Below are 18852 nucleotides of genomic sequence, written 5' to 3'. Positions count from 1 at the left end.
ATGCCTTAGATAAGCATAAGGCTATCCTAAATACTAATGAATGCCAAGGATAAGAAGACTATCCTACATACTAATTAATGCCTGGGATAAGCATAAGGCTATCCTACATACTAACTAATGCCTGAGATAAGCATAAGGCTATCCTACATACTAACTAATGCCTGAGATAAACATAATGCTATACTACATACTAACTAATGCCTGGGATAAGCATAAGTCTATCCTACATATTAACTAATGCCTGGGATAAGCATAAGGCTATCTTACTTACTAACAAATGCCTGGGATAAGCATAAGGCTATCCTACATACTAACTAATGCCTGGGATAAGCATAAGGCTATCCTACATACTAACTAATGCCTGGGATAAGCATAAGGCTATCCTACGTACTAACTAATGCCTGGGATAAGCATAAGGCTATCCTACATACTAACCAATGCCTGAAATAAGCATAAGGCTATCCTACATACTAACCAATGCCTGAAATAAGCATAAGGCTATCGTACGTACTAACTAATGCCTGGGATAAGCATAAAAGGCATATTTAAGAAATGTCTTGCGGACCTGATCCGACAGTGCAGATCAGGTCCGCAAGACATCACTGAATGCAGAGAGCAACACGATCTCCGCATTTAACATTGCACCAGCAGCTCACAAGAGCTGCTGGTGCAATGCCGCCCCCTGCAGACTCGCGGCCAATTGGCCACCAGCAGGGGGTGTCAATCAACCCGATCGTACTCGATCGGATTGAATTGTGACGAAATCTGTCCGCCTGCTCAGAGTAGGCGGACAGGGTTATGGAGCAGCGGTCTTTGTGACCGCTGCTTCATAACTGCTGTTTCTGGAGATTCTGAAGACTCGCCAGAAACACGGGCCGTCAAGCTCCTTTTGGAGCTTGATAGGTAGGCCCCAATGGCTATCCTACGTACTAACTAATGCCGGGGATAAGCATAAGGCTATCCTACATACTAATGAATGCCTGGGATAAGCATAAGGCTATCCTACATACTAACTAATGCCTGGGATAAGCATAAACCTATCCTACATACTAACTAATGCCTGGGATAAGCATAAGGCTATCCTATGTACTAACTAATGCCTGGGATAAGCATAAGTCTATCCTACATACTAACTAATGCCTGGGATAAGCATAAGGCTATCCTATGTACTGACTAATGCCTGGGATAAGCATAAGGCTATCCTACGTACTAACTAATGCCTGGGATAAGCAGAAGGCTATCCTACATACTAATGAATGCCTGGGATAAGCATAAGGCTATACTACGTACTAACTAATGCCTGGGATAAGCATAAGGCTATCCTACATACTAACTAATGCCTGGGATAAGCATAAGGCTATCCTACGTACTAACTAATGCCTGGGATAAGCATAAGGCTATCCTATGTACTAGCTAATGCCTGAGATAAGCATAAGGCTATCCTACGTACTAACTAATGCCAGGGATAAGCATAAGGCTATCCTACATACTAATGAATGCCTGGGATAAGCATAAGGCTATACTACGTACTAACTAATGCCTGGGATAAGCATAAGGCTATCCTACATACTAACTAATGCCTGGGATAAGCATAAGGCTATCCTACGTACTAACTAATGCCTGGGATAAGCATAAGGATATCCTACATACTAATGAATGCCTGGGATAAGCAGAAGGCAATCCTACGTACTAACTAATGCCGGGGATAAGCATAAGGCTATCCTACATACTAATGAATGCCTGGGATAAGCATAAGGCTATTCTACGTACTAACTAATGCCTGGGATAAGCATAAGGCTATCCTACATACTAACTAATGCCTGGGATAAGCATAAGGCTATCCTACGTACTAACTAATGCCTGGGATAAGCATAAGGCTATCCTATGTACTAGCTAATGCCTGAGATAAGCATAAGGCTAACCTATGTACTAACTAATGCCTGGGATAAGCATAAGGCTATCCTATGTACTAACTAATGCCTGAGATTAGCATAAGACTATCCTACATACTAACTAATGCCTGGGATAAGCATAAGGCTATCCTATGTACTAGCTAATGCCTGAGATAAGCATAAGTCTATCCTACGTACTAACTAATGCCTGGGATAAGCATAAGGCTATCCTACGTACTAACTAATGCCTGGGATAAGCATAAGGCTATCCTATGTACTAGCTAATGCCTGAGATAAGCATAAGGCTATCCTACATACTAACTAATGCCGGGGATAAGCATAAGGCTAACCTATGTACTAACTAATGCCTGAGATTAGCATAAGGCTATCCTATGTACTAACTAATGCCTGAGATTAGCATAAGGCTATCCTATGTACTAACTAATGCCTGAGATAAGCATAAGTCTATCCTATGTACTAACTAATGCCTTAGATTAGCATAAGGCTATCCTATGTACTAACTAATGCCTGAGATTAGCATAAGGCTATCCTATGTACTAACTAATGCCTGAGATAAGCATAAGTCTATCCTACGTACTAACTAATGCCTGAGATAAGCATAAGTCTATCCTATGTACTAACTAATGCCTGAGATAAGCATAAGTCTATCCTATGTACTAACTAATGCCTGGGATAAGCATAAGGCTATCCTACATACTAACTAATGCCTGAGATAAGCATAAGGCTATCCTACGTATTAACTAATGCCTGGGATAAGCATAAGGCTATCCTACATACTAACTAATGCCTGGGATAAGCATAAGGCTATCCTACATACTAACTAATGCCTGGTATAAGCATAAAGCTATCCTACATACTAACTAATGCCTGGGATAAGCATAAAGCTATCCTACGTACTAACTAATGCCTGGGATAAGCATAAGGCTATCCTACGTACTAACTAATGCCGGGGATAAGCATAAGGCTATCCTACATACTAATGAATGCCTGGGATAAGCATTAGGCTATACTACGTACTAACTAATGCCTGGGATAAGCATAAGGCTATCCTACATACTAACTAATGCCTGGGATAAGGATAAGGCTATCCTACGTACTAACTAATGCCTGGGATAAGCATAAGGCTATCCTATGTACTAGCTAATGCCTGAGATAAGCATAAGGCTATCCTACGTACTAACTAATGCCGGGGATAAGCATAAGGCTAACCTATGTACTAACTAATGCCTGGGATAAGCATAAGGCTATCCTAAGTACTAACTAATGCCTGAGATTAGCATAAGACTATCCTACATACTAACTAATGCCTGGGATAAGCATAAGGCTATCCTATGTACTAGCTAATGCCTGAGATAAGCATAAGTCTATCCTACGTACTAACTAATGCCTGGGATAAGCATAAGGCTATCCTACGTACTAACTAATGCCTGGGATAAGCATAAGGCTATCCTATGTACTAGCTAATGCCTGAGATAAGCATAAGGCTATCCTACGTACTAACTAATGCCGGGGATAAGCATAAGGCTAACCTATGTACTAACTAATGCCTGAGATTAGCATAAGGCTATCCTATGTACTAACTAATGCCTGAGATTAGCATAAGGCTATCCTATGTACTAACTAATGCCTGAGATTAGCATAAGGCAATCCTATGTACTAACTAATGCCTGAGATAAGCATAAGTCTATCCTACGTACTAACTAATGCCTGAGAAAAGCATAAGGCTATCCTACGTACTAACTAATGCCTGGGATAAGCATAAGGCTATCCTACATACTAACTAATGCCTGAGATAAGCATAAGGCTATCCTACATACTAACTAATGCCTGGTATAAGCATAAAACTATCCTACATACTAACTAATGCCTGGGATAAGCATAAAGCTATCCTACGTACTAACTAATGCCTGGGATAAGCATAAGGCTATCCTACGTACTAACTAATGCCTGGGATAAGCATAAGGCTATCCTACGTACTAACTAATGCCGGGGATAAGCATAAGTCTATCCTACATACTAACTAATGCCGGGGATAAGCATAAGTCTATCCTACATACTAACTAATGCCTGGGATAAGCATAAGACTATCCTACGTACTAACTAATGCCTGAGATTAGCATAAGGCTATCCTACATACTAACTAATGCCTGGGATAAGCATAAGGCTATACTACCTACTAGCTAAGGCCTGAGATTAGCATAAGGCTATCCTATGTACTAACTAATGCCTGAGATTAGCATAAGGCTATCCTATGTACTAACTAATGTCTGAGATTAGCATAAGGCTATCCTATGTACTAACTAATGCCTGAGATTAGCATAAGGCTATCCTATGTACTAACTAATGCCTGAGATTAGCATAAGGCTACCCTATGTACTAACTAATGCCTGAGATAAGCATAAGACTATCCTATGTACTAACTAATGCCTGAGATTAGCATAAGGCTATCCTACATACTAACTAATGCCTGGGATAAGCATAAGGCTATACTACCTACTAGCTAATGCCTGAGATTAGCATAAGGCTATCCTACATACTAACTAATGCCTGGGATAAGCATAAGGCTATCCTACGTACTAACTAATGCCTGAGATTAGCATAAGGCTATCCTACATACTAACTAATGCCTGGGATAAGCATAAGGCTATCTTACGTACTAACTAATGCCTGGGATAAGCATAAGGCTATCCTACATACTAACTAATGCCTGGGATAAGCATAAGACTATCCTACATACTAACTAATGCCGGGGATAAGCATAAGTCTATCCTACATACTAATGAATGCCTGGGATAAGCATAAGGCTATACTACGTACTAACTAATGCCTGGGATAAGCATAAGGCTATCCTACATACTAACTAATGCCTGGGATAAGCATAAGGCTATCCTACGTACTAACTAATGCCTGGGATAAACATAAGGCTATCCTATGTACTAGCTAATGCCTGGGATAAGCATAAGGCTATCCTACGTACTAACTAATGCCGGGGATAAGCATAAGGCTATCCTACATACTAACTAATGCCTGGGATAAGCATAAGGCTATCCTACATACTAACTAATGCCGGGGATAAGCATAAGGCTATCCTACATACTAACTAATGCCTGGGATAAGCATAAAGCTATCCTACGTACTAACTAATGCCTGGGATAAGCATAAGGCTATCCTACGTACTAACTAATGCCTGGGATAAGCATAAGGCTATCCTACGTACTAACTAATGCCTGGGATAAGCATAAGTCTATCCTACATACTAACTAATGCCTGGGATAAGCATAAGTCTATCCTACATACTAACTAATGCCTGGGATAAGCATAAGGCTATCCTACATACTAACTAATGCCTGGGATAAGCATAAGGCTATCCTACATACTAACTAATGCCTGGAATAAGCATAAGGCTATCCTATGTACTAACTAATGCCGGGGATAAACATAAGTCTATCCTACATACTAACTAATGCCTGGGATAAGCCTAAGGCTATCCTACGTACTAACTAATGCCTGAGATTAGCATAAGGCTATCCTACATACTAACTAATGCCTGGGATAAGCATAAGGCTATCCTACATACTAACTAATGCCTGGGATAAGCATAAGGCTATCCTACGTACTAACTAATGCCGGGGATAAGCATAAGTCTATCCTACATACTAACTAATGCCTGGGATAAGCATAAGGCTATCCTACATACTAACTAATGCCTGAGATATGCATAAATCTATCCTACATACTAACTAATGCCTGAGATTAGCATAAGGCTATCCTACATACTAACTAATGCCTGGGATAAGCATAAGGCTATCTTACATACTAACTAATGCCTGAGATAAACATAAGGCTATCTTACATACTAACTAATGCCTGAGATTAGCATAAGGCTATACTACCTACTAGCTAATGCCTGAGATTAGCATAAGGCTATACTACCTACTAGCTAATGCCTGATATTAGCATAAGGCTATACTACCTACTAGCTAATGCCTGAGATAAGCATAAGGCTATCCTACATACTAATGGCTGGGATAAGCATAAGGCTATCCTACACACTAACTAATGCCTGAGATTAGCATAAGGCTATCCTATGTACCAACTAATGCCTGAGATTAGCATAAGGCTATCCTATGTACTAACTAATGCCTGAGATTAGCATAAAGCTATCCTATTTACTAACTAATGCCTGAGATTAGCATAAGGCTATCCTACATACTAACTAATGCCTGGGATAAGCATAAGGCTATACTACCTACTAGCTAAAGCCTGAGATTAGCATAATGCTATCCTATGTACTAACTAATGCCTGAGATTAGCATAAGGCTATCCTATGTACTAACTAATGCCTGAGATTAGCATAAGGCTATCCTATGTACTAACTAATGCCTGAGATAAGCATAAGACTACCCTATGTACTAACTAATGCCTGAGATAAGCATAAGACTATCCTATGTACTAACTAATGCCTGAGATTAGCATAAGGCTATCCTACATACTAACTAATGCCTGGGATAAGCATAAGGCTATACTACCTACTAGCTAATGCCTGAGATTAGCATAAGGCTATCCTACATACTAACTAATGCCTGGGATAAGCATAAGGCTATCCTATGTACTAACTAATGCCTGAGATTAGCATAAGGCTATCCTATGTACTAACTAATGCCTGAGATTAGCATAAGGCTATCCTATGTACTAACTAATGCCTGAGATTAGCATAAGGCTATCCTATGTACTAACTAATGCCTGAGATAAGCATAAGACTATCCTATGTACTAACTAATGCCTGAGATTAGCATAAGGCTATCCTACGTACTAACTAATGCTTGGGATAAGCATAAGGCTATCCTATGTACTAGCTAATGCCTGAGATTAGCATAAGGCTATCCTATGTACTAACTAATGCCTGAGATTAGCATAAGGCTATCCTATGTACTAACTAATGCCTGAGATTAGCATAAGGCTATCCTATGTACTAGCTAATGCCTGAGATTAGCATAAGGCTATCCTATGTACTAACTAATGCCTGAGATTAGCATAAGGCTATCCTATGTACTAACTAATGCCTGAGATTAGCATAAGGCTATCCTACGTACCAACTAATGCCTGAGATTAGCATAAGGCTATCCTATGTACTAACTAATGCCTGAGATTAGCATAAGGCTATCCTATGTACTAACTAATGCCTGAGATTAGCATAAGGCTATCCTATGTACTAACTAATGCCTGAGATAAGCATAAGACTATCCTATGTACTAACAAATGCCTGGGATAAGCATAAGGCTATTCTTCATACTAACTAATGCCTGGGATAAGCATAAGGCTATCCTACATACTAACTAATGCCTGGGATAAACATAAGGCTATCCTATGTACAAACTAATACCTGGGATAAGCATAAGGCTATCCTACATACTAACTAATGCCTGGGATAAGCATAAGGTTATCCTACGTACAAACTAATACCTTGGATAAGCATAAGGCAATCAACCAAAGAGTTTTTGTAGGAAGTATATTCTGTATCAGTAGATATTAGCCAATAAGCATTAGTAGTTAGACACAATTTAATAGCTGTTGTGTTTGTTTCAGTTTAAAGGTAAGCAGATTTTACTTCAAATTTTTTCCTCTAAAATAATTCTAATAATCATATTTAGATGCTGCGCTTGTGTATGGATGACAGAAATAGTTTTGAACAGCGTTGCTCTTCTGCAGTTTTTGACACTGCTCATACTGATGGGAGCATTTATACAGGACGTGTATGTTTGTGATCACTGCAGTAATAATAAAAATAACAGTGTGTGCCATGAGAGCAATACTTGTGTATTTCAGACTGACACAGATTTCTTTTTCCCCACAGCGGTGTATAATTTGCCAGTTATCTGCATTGGATACTTTTTGGGTGGATATTTGATGAAGAGATTCAAGTGTACCACGTACCAGGCTGCCATGATTGGATTTTGGAGTTCAATAATTGAGTATCTGATCTATTATTCAGCCTTTGCAATGGTCTGCAAGAACTCTGCTGTTGCTGGTTTAACAGTTTCATATGATGGGTACAGTCTGCTCAGATATTCCTCATCTGATGTGTTTTTCTGTTTAGTATTAATATTGTATGTAATAAAGAACAAAAGCAACCCACACACAAATTCACAAACACACACAAACATACTCATATACACATACACACAAATAAACACAGACACATACACACACATATAGAAACAAACATATACATAATGTCACAGACAAAACAAACACACACATACACACACACAAATAAACACATTCATACATACATACATACACTCACACACACATTCACACACACGTACATACACACTCACACACATATACACACATACATACACTCACACACACATTCACACACACGTACATACACACTCACACACACATTCACACATATACACACATACATACACTCACACACACATTCACACATACATACATACACACACATACATACACTCACACACATATTCACACATACACACACACACACATACACACACACATTCACACATACATACACACACACATTCACACATACATACATACACACACATACATACACTCACACACACACACACACACACAGACACACATTCACACATACATACACTCACACATTCACACACACACTCACACATACATACACTCACACACACATTCACACATACATACACACTCACACATACATACATACACACACACACACACACACACACACATATATATATATATATATATATACATACAGGTAGCAGCACACAGGTTTACATGATGTATGATACTAACAAGACCAAGGGGCTGATTTATCAATAGCTGTAGCGTATCATGTCCGCCAGACATTGCTGAATGCTGACAGCATACTGCTTGTGCAGGAAGGGGTCAATCAAACCGATCGTACACTATAGAGCGGATTGATGTCTGCAGCCTCAAAGTCGTCGGATCAGTTAAGGAGCAGTGATCTTAAGACCACTGCTTTATAACTGCTGTTTCAAAACGGGCATCAGGGGCCATTTGGCCCTTGATAAATCGACCCTTAAGTTGTCAAGTAAGGTGAGTGCAATTTTATTAATACTATAAATAGCCTATTCTAAAATACAGATTTTCATTTGGTTTAGTGAATATCACTGACCATCTTAGTTACCATAATCTATGGAATACACATATAATCCACCACCCTCGCTCCTCGGCAAGAAACAGGAAGCCAGGGACAAGACGCAGCATTTATTGTCACTGTGATGTATTGTGGTGGTGTCTGTTTTATGTAATTTATTACAAGGTTATGAAGGGGTTTTGTGATGCTGGTGGTCTTCACAGTGGAGCACGCTCTATACACAGAGATGAACAGTTACAAGACGCAGCATTTATTGTCACTCTGATGTATTGTTGTGGTGTCTGTTTTATGTGATTTGTTACAAGGTTGTGAAGGGGTTTTGTGATGCTGGTGGTTTTCACAGTGGAGCACGTTCTATACACAGAGATGAACAGTTACAAGACACAGCATTTATTGTCACTGTGATGTATTGTTGTGGTGTCTGTTTTATGTGATTTGTTACAAGGTTATGAAGGGGTTTTGTGATGCTGGTGGTCTTCACAGTGGAGCACGCTCTATACACAGAGATGAACAGTTACAAGACGCAGCATTTATTGTCACTGTGATGTATTGTGGTGGTGTCTGTTTTATGTGATTTGTTACAAGGTTATGAAGGGGTTTTGTGATGCGGGTGGTCTTCACAGTGGAGCACGCTCTATACACAGAGATGAACAGTTACAGACGCAGCATTTATTGTCACTGTGATGTATTGTTGTGGTGTCTGTTTTATGTGATTTGTTACAAGGTTATGAAGGGGTTTTGTGATGCGGGTGGTCTTCACAGTGGAGCACGCTCTATACACAGAGATGAACAGTTACAAGACGCAGCATTTATTGTCACTGTGATGTATTGTTGTGGTGTCTGTTTTATGTGATTTGTTACAAGGTTATGAAGGGGTTTTGTGATGCGGGTGGTCTTCACAGTGGAGCACGTTCTATACACAGAGATGAACAGTTACAAGACACAGCATTTATTGTCACTCTGATGTATTGTTGTGGTGTCTGTTTTATGTGATTTGTTACAAGGTTATGAAGGGGTTTTGTGATGCTGGTGGTCTTCACAGTGGAGCACGCTCTATACACAGAGATGAACAGTTACAGACGCAGCATTTATTGTCACTCTGATGTATTGTTGTGGTGTCTGTTTTATGTGATTTGTTACAAGCTTATGAAGGGGTTTTGTGATGCTGGTGGTCTTCACAGTGGTGCATGTTCTATACACAGAGATGAACAGTTACAAGATGCAGCTCCATTTAATGTAATGAAGCTTAAAGGGATATGAAACCCCAAAAAATGATTTTGTGACTCAGACAAAACATACAATTTTTTTAAAAGTTTCAAATGTATTTCTCTCATCATATTTGCTTTTTTCCCATGATATTCTATGCTGAAGAGATACCTAGGTAGCATCTGGAGAACTACTTGGCAGGAAGTAGTGCTGTCATCTAGTGCTCCTACAAATGCATTCTTGCAAAACTGCTGCCATATAGTGTTCTAGAGACGTGCACACTAAAACTGCTGCCATATAGTGTTCTAGAGACGTGCACACTAAAACTGCTGCCATATAGTGTTCTAGAGACGTGCACACTAAAACTGCTGCCATATAGTGTTCTAGAGACGTGCACACTAAAACTGCTGCCATATAGTGTTCTAGAGACGTGCACACTAAAACTGCTGCCATATAGTGTTCTAGAGACGTGCACACTAAAACTGCTGCCATATAGTGTTCTAGAGACGTGCACACTATTTGAAAATAGAAGTAAATTGGAAAGTTGTTTAAAATTGCAATCTCTATCTGAATCATGAAAGAAACATTTTTAATTTGTGATTCAGAGCATACAATTTAAAAAAAATTCATTTTATTATCAGATTTGCTTTGTTCTCACACTATTCTTTGCTGAAGAGATACACAGATGCATAGACTGCACATGTCTGGAACACGGCTGGCAGGAAAAAATGCTTCCATCAAGTGCTCTTGCCAATGGATAACCTTCTTGCAAACTGCTGCCGACACGTGCTCTCTTATTTTCTACAAGAGATACCAAGAAAATGAAGAAAATATGATAATAGAAGTAAATTGGAAATGTGTTTATAGCAACATACTCTGCCTGAATTACAGAAAGTATAAATAACAAAAGCGATGTACAAGTGATACCTTTAAAAGCTAACTAATAGGCTTTTAGATGACCAAGTGAAGCTCAGACATATTTATATACAGTTGTAGTTGGGCATCACAGGGATGTGGGAAGTTGTGGTTCCTGGACATGATTACATGAATATGTATAACACAGCGGTAAACAGAGTGCAGGATGATGCTGATCGGTCTCCACTGGGCAGGGGGTATTATACCAGTCACCTGTGTGATTAAATAGCTCTGAGTGAATGGTTTACTATTAAGAAATTAGTAGATTTACCATGTCCTTAGGAAATATGAGAGCCATGGGTCAGTTCCACCCTGGAAGAGTCAAATAGGCTTATGAATTTGTATTCCCAAATCCTTCTTTCCCTTTGGTATCTGAAGTTTCCTTTACAGTCCTGTTATTTTCTAACCCTGCATTTGGTCTGTTGAAATGTTTCCCTACTGCTGTATCCGTTATTTTGTTAGTGATTGTGAATCGGTGGAGATTCATTCCTGAGCTTTTGTCCCGTTTTAACCATGTAGTGTTCCCCTATTTTTTAATTTGTTTCATGTTATGAGCTACACAACTTTTGATAAAGAGCAAGTAAAACCGCCCTGGATTTTGTATTCCTGTTCTTTGCTGGGTGGTGAGATTATCTCTGTTAGGAATCGAGGGCAGGCTTTGCATCACTTTTGGTTGAATGGAAATGTGCTTCTTTTGTGGGGTGTGCTAGTGTCAGAATATTCATTTGCTGCACCATTTGGTAACATTTAGACTTTGTTATAGCTAAAATTAATGTAAATGTTCTTTGCTGCAGGTGAAAAAGTGTCACCTGTAGTTTTATACTTACCTATAGCACATTGGGGGAGCCGGGCTAATGCCAACCCTTCGCCACAGAGTCCAGGGCAGTACTAATAGGAGGCTTAGCACTGCCCAGCTCTATGAAGAAGAGTCTGAGTTAGTGCGGCTCCCCAGCGCGCTATAGGTAGGTATTTTACCTTTTAAAGCTAATTTAAAAGAAACAAATACAGTATATACTAATTAATTTTCGACTAGATTATGAGTTTTACGGTAAGAGCTGCTCGGTACTAACTTGCAAGTTTTTGTCACCGCTCACTTACCTACAGCGCTGGTATTGCAGGTTTGCAAAAACCCGGCGTTAGCAGGCAATATTGCAGCGTAAAGCAAAATTGAGCTCCATACCGCACTCCAATAGCAGCACTGCGGTGAGCTGGTTTTACGTGTTTGTGCACGATTTCCCCATAGACATCAATGGGGAGAGCCAGCTGAAAAAAAGCCTAACACCTGCAATAAAGGAGTGTAAAGCTCCGTAACGCAGCCCCATTGATTCCTATGGGCAAACTAAACTTATGTTTACACCTAACACCCTAACATGATCCCCGAGTCTAAACACCCCTAATCTGCCGCCCTGACATCACCAACACCTACATTATATTTATTAACCCCTAATCTGCCACCCCCGACACCGCCAACACTATACTAAAGTTATTAACCCCTAACCTGCCACCCCTGACATCGCCGACACCTACATTATATTTATCTACCGCCCCCGACACCTTCCTACACTTATTAACCCCTAATCTGCCACCCCTAACATCGCCACCACCTACCTACATTTATTAACCCCTAATCTTCCGCCCCCAACTTCGCCGACACTATACTAAAGTTATTAGCCCCTAACCCCAAGTCTAACCCTAACCCTAACACCCACTAACTTTAATATAATTAAAATAAATCTAAATAAAAATTACTATCATTAACTAAATAATTCCTATTTAAAACTAAATACTTACCTGTAAAATAAACCCTAAGCTAGCTACAATATAACTAATAGTTACATTGCATCTAGCTTAGGGTTTATTTTTATTTTACAGGCAAGTTTGTATTTATTTTAACTAGGTAGACTAGTTACTAAATAGTTATTAACTATTTACTAAATACCTAGCTAAAATAAATGCAAATTTACCTGTAAAATAAAACCTAACCTGAGTTACACTAACACCTAACCTTACACTACAATTAAATAAATTACATTTATTAACTACAATTAATTAAATTACAAAAACAAACAAACACTAAATTACACAAAATAAAAAAGAAATTATCAAATATTTAAACTTATTACACCTAATCTAATAGCCCTATCAAAATAAAAAAGCCCCCCCCCAAAAAAAAAAACCCTAGCCTAAACTAAACTGCCAATAGCCCTTAAAAGGGCCTTTTGCGGGGCATTGCCCCAAAGAAATTAGCTCTTTTACTTGTAAAAAAAAAATACAAACACCCCCCCAACAGTAAAACCCACCACCCACACAACAAAACCCGCCAAATAAAATCCTAACTAAAAAAACCTAAGCTCCCCATTGCCCTGAAAAGGGCATTTGGATGGGCATTGCCCTTAAAAGGGCATTTAGCTCTTTTTCCGCACAAACCCTAAGCTAAAAATAAAACCTACCCAATAAACCCTTAAAAAAAACCCTACCACTATCCCCTAAAGATCCACTTACATTTTTTGAAGACCCGACATGCCGTCTTAGGTTTTTTTAGTTAGGATTTTATTTGGCGGGTTTTGTTGTGTGGGTGGTGGGTTTTACTGTTGGGGGGTTGTTTGTATTTTTTTTACAGGTAAAAGAACTGATTTCTTTGGGGCAATGCCCTGCAAAAGGCCCTTTTAAGGGCTATTGGCAGTTTAATTTAGGCTAGGGTTTTTTTATTTTGGGGAGGCTTTTTTATTTTGATAGGGCTATTAGATTAGGTGTAATAACCTAGTTAAAATAAATACAAACTTAGCTGTGAAATAAAAATAAAACCTAAGCTAGATACAATGTAACTAGTATTTATATTGTAGCTATCTTAGGCCTAGATTTGGAGTTTGGCGTTAGCCGTGAAAACCAGCGTTAGAGGCTCCTAACGCTGGTTTTAGGCTACCGCCGGTATTTGGAGTCACTCAAAATAGGGTCTAACGCTCACTTTTCAGCCGCAACTTTTCCATACCGCAGATCCCCTTACGTCAATTGCGTATCCTATCTAACTCCGGTATTTAGAGTTGTTTCTGAAGTGAGCGTTAGACATCTAACGACAAAACTCCAGCCGCAGGAAAAATGTCAGTAGTTAAGAGCTTTCTGGGCTAACGCCGGTTTCTAAAGCTCTTAACTACTGTACTCTAAAGTACACTAACACCCATAAACTACCTATGTACCCCTAAACCGAGGTCCCCCCACATCGCCGACATTCGAATAAATTTTTTTAACCCCTAATCTGCCGACCGCCACCTACGTTATCCTTATGTACCCCTAATCTGCTGCCCCTAACACCGCCGACCCCTATATTATATTTATTAACCCCTAATCTGCCCCCCACAACGTCGCCTCCACCTGCCTACACTTATTAACCCCTAATCTGCCGACCGCAAAGCGCCGCCACCTACGTTATCCTTATGTACCCCTAATCTGCTGCCCCTAACACCGCCGACCCCTATATTATATTTATTAACCCCTAATCTGCCCCCCACAACGTCGCCTCCACCTGCCTACACTTATTAACCCCTAATCTGCCGAGCGGACCTGAGAGCTACTATAATAAAGTTATTAACCCCTAATCCGCCTCACTAACCCTATAATAAATAGTATTAACCCCTAATCTGCCCTCCCTAACATCGCCGACACCTAACTTCAATTATTAACCCCTAATCTGCCGACCGGAGCTCACCGCTATTCTAATAAATGGATTAACCCCTAAAGCTAAGTCTAACCCTAACACTAACACCCCCCCTAAGTTAAATATAATTTAAATCTAACGAAATAAATTAACTCTTATTAAATAAATTATTCCTATTTAAAGCTAAATACTTACCTGTAAAATAAATCCTAATATAGCTACAATATAAATTATATTTATATTATAGCTATTTTAGGATTTATATTTATTTTACAGGTAACTTTGTATTTATTTTAACCAGGTACAATAGCTATTAAATAGTTAAGAACTATTTAATAGCTAAAATAGTTAAAATAATTACAAATTTACCTGTAAAAGAAATCCTAACCTAAGTTACAATTAAAACTAACACTATACTATCAATAAATTAATTAAATAAACTACCTACAATTACCTACAATTAACCTAACACTACACTATCAATAAATTAATTAAATACAATTCCTACAAATAAATACAATTAAATAAACTTGCTAAAGTACAAAAAATAAAAAAGAACTAAGTTACAAAAAATAAAAAAATATCTACAAACATAAGAAAAATATTACAACAATTTTAAACTAATTACACCTACTCTAAGCCCCCTAATAAAACAACAAAGCCCCCCAAAATAAAAAATGCCCTACCCTATTCTAAATTACTAAAGTTAAAAGCTCTTTTACCTTACCAGCCCTGAACAGGGCCCTTTGTGGGGCATGCCCCAAGAAGTTCAGCTCTTTTGCCTGTAAAAAAAAAACATACAATACCCCCCCCCAACATTACAACCCACCACCCACATACCCCTAATCTAACCCAAACCCCCCTTAAATAAACCTAACACTAAGCCCCAGAAGATCCTCCTACCTTGTCTTCACCTCACCAGGTATCACCGATCCGTCCTGGCTCCAAAATCTTCATCCAACCCAAGCGGGGGTTGGCGATCCATCATCCGGTGCCTGAAGAGGTCCAGAAGAGGCTCCAAAGTCTTCATCCTATCCGGGAAGAAGAGGCAATCCAGACCGGCAACCATCTTGATCCAAGAGGCATCTTCTATCTTCATCTGATGACGACCGGCTCCATCCTGAAGACCTCCACCGCGGACCCATCTTCTTCCGGCGACGTCCAACTGCAGAATGACGGTTCCTTTAAGGGACGTCATCCAAGATGGCGTCCCTCGAATTCCGATTGGCTGATAGGATCCCTATCAGCCAATCAGAATCAAGTTCAATCCGATTGGCTGATCCAATCAGCCAATCAGATTGAGCTCGCATTCTATTGGCTGTGCCGATCAGCCAATAGAATGCGAGCTCAATCTGATTGGCTGATTGGATCAGCCAATCGGATTGAACTTGATTCTGATTGGCTGATTCCATCAGCCAATCAGAATATTCCTACCTTAATTCCGATTGGCTGATAGAATCATATCAGCCAATCGGAATTCGAGGGACGCCATCTTGGATGACGTCCCTTAAAGGAACCGTCATTCTGCAGTTGGACGTCGCCGGAAGAAGATGGGTCCGCGGTGGAGGTCTTCAGGATGGAGCCGGTCGTCATCCGATGAAGATAGAAGATGCCGCTTGGATCAAGATGGTTGCCGGTCCGGATCGCCTCTTCTTCCCGGATAGGATGAAGACTTTGGAGCCTCTTCTGGACCTCTTCAGGCACCGGATGATGGATCGCCAACCCCCGCTTGGGTTGGATGAAGATTTTGGAGCCAGGACGGATCGGTGATACCTGGTGAGGTGAATACAAGGTAGGATGATCTTCAGGGGCTTAGTGTTAGGTTTATTTAAGGGGGGTTTGGGTTAGATTAGGGGTATGTGGGTGGTGGGTTGTAATGTTGGGGGGGGGTATTGTATGTTTTTTTTTACAGGCAAAAGAGCTGAACTTCTTGGGGCATGCCCCGCAAAGGGCCCTGTTCAGGGCTGGTAAGGTAAAAGAGCTTTTAACTTTAGTAATTTAGAATAGGGTAGGGCATTTTTTATTTTGGGGGGCTTTGTTGTTTTATTAGGGGGCTTAGAGTAGGTGTAATTAGTTTAAAATTGTTGTAATATTTTTCTTATGTTTGTAGATAATTTTTTATTTTTTGTAACTTAGTTCTTTTTTATTTTTTGTACTTTAGCAAGTTTATTTAATTGTATTTATTTGTAGGAATTGTATTTAATTAATTTATTGATAGTGTAGTGTTAGGTTAATTGTAGGTAGTTTATTTAATTAATTTATTGATAGTGTAGTGTTAGGTTAATTGTAGGTAGTTTATTTAATTAATGTATTGATAGTATAGTGTTAGTTTTAATTGTAACTTAGGTTAGGATTTCTTTTACAGGTAAATTTGTAATTATTTTAACTATTTTAGCTATTAAATAGTTCTTAACTATTTAATAGCTATTGTACCTGGTTAAAATAAATACAAAGTTACCTGTAAAATAAATATAAATCCTAAAATAGCTATAATATAAATATAATTTATATTGTAGCTATATTAGGATTTATTTTACAGGTAAGTATTTAGCTTTAAATAGGAATAATTTATTTAATAAGAGTTAATTTATTTTGTTAGATTTAAATTATATTTAACTTAGGGGGGTGTTAGTGTTAGGGTTAGACTTAGCTTTAGGTGTTAATACATTTATTAGAATAGCGGTGAGCTCCGGTCGGCAGATTAGGGGTTAATAATTGAAGTTAGGTGTCGGCGATGTTAGGGAGGGCAGATTAGGGGTTAATACTATTTAATATAGGGTTAGTGAGGCGTATTAGGGGTTAATAACTTTATTATAGTAGCGCTCAGGTCCGCTCGGCAGATTAGGGGTTAATAAGTGTAGGCAGGTGGAGGCGACGTTGAGGGGGACAGATTAGGGGTTAATAAATATAATATAGGGGTCGGCGATGTTAGGGAACCAGATTAGGGGTACATAGGGATAATGTAAGTAGCGGCGGTTTACGGAGCGAAAGATTAGGGGTTAATAATAATATGCAGGGGTCAGCGATAGCGGGGGCGGCAGATTAGGGGTTAATAAGTGTAAGGTTAGGGGTGTTTAGACTCGGGGTACATGTTAGAGTGTTAAGTGCAGACGTAGGAAGGGTTACCGCATAGCAAACAATGGGGCTGCGTTAGGAGCTGAACGCGGCTTTTTTGCAGGTGTTAGGTTTTTTTTCAGCTCAAACAGCCCCATTGTTTCCTATGGGGGAATCGTGCACGAGCACGTTTTTGAGGCTGGCCGCGTCCGTAAGCAACTCTGGTATCGAGAGTTGAAGCTGCGTTAAAAATGCTCTACGCTCCTTTTTTGGAGCCTAACGCAGCCTTTATGTGGACTCTCAATACCAGAGTTATTTTTATGGTGTGGCCAGAAAAAAGCCGGCGTTAGTTTTTCGGGTCGTTACCGACAAAACTCCAAATCTAGCCGTTAGGGTTTATTTTACAGGTAAGTATTTAGTTTCAAATAGGAATTATTTAGTTATTAATAGTAGGTTTTATTTAGATGTATTTTAATTACATTAAAGTTAGTGGGTGTTAGGGTTAGACTTAGGGGTTAATAACTTTAGTATAGTGGCGGCGACGTTTTGGGCAGAAGATTAGGGGTTAATAAATGTAGGTAGGTGGCGGCGTTGTTAGGGGTAGCAGATTAGGGGTTAATAACTATAATATAGGTGGCGGCGACATTGGGGGTGGCAGATTAGGGGTTAATAAGTATAAAGTAGGTGGCAGCGAGGTCGGGGGCAGCAAATTAGGGGTTAATAATATTTAACTAGTGTCTGGGATGCGGGAGTGCGGCGGTTTAGGGGTTAATATGTTTATTATAGTGGCGGCGATGTCCGAAGCAGCAGATTAGGGGTTAATAATTTTATTTTTAGCGTTTGTGATGCAGGAGGGATGTCCCATTGAAAAAGGACTTTTTAAAAGCTGCGGTAGTTACATTGCGTTACGGCCAAAAAAGTGTACGGTGCACCTAAACCTGCAAGACTCGTAATACCAGCGGTAGTGAAAAAGA

General features: G+C 39.5%; 1 protein-coding gene across 1 annotated transcript in view; it reads left to right on the top strand.

The window, feature by feature from the left end:
* The window catches only part of LOC128662490 (solute carrier organic anion transporter family member 1A2), a 166877-nt gene that overhangs the window by 108966 nt on the left and 39059 nt on the right, over nt 1-18852 (top strand). The window contains exon 9 of the mRNA XM_053716274.1: nt 7768-7963. Within this exon, the coding sequence (XP_053572249.1) occupies nt 7768-7963 (196 nt within the window). The remainder of the gene's footprint in view (nt 1-7767; nt 7964-18852) is intronic.

This window comes from Bombina bombina, chromosome 6 (genome assembly GCF_027579735.1).
Source record: "Bombina bombina isolate aBomBom1 chromosome 6, aBomBom1.pri, whole genome shotgun sequence".
Classification (NCBI taxonomy): Eukaryota; Metazoa; Chordata; class Amphibia; order Anura; family Bombinatoridae; genus Bombina; species Bombina bombina.
The sequence above is the reverse complement of the archived record's forward strand: the minus strand, read 5'-3'. Positions and strand labels throughout refer to the sequence as shown.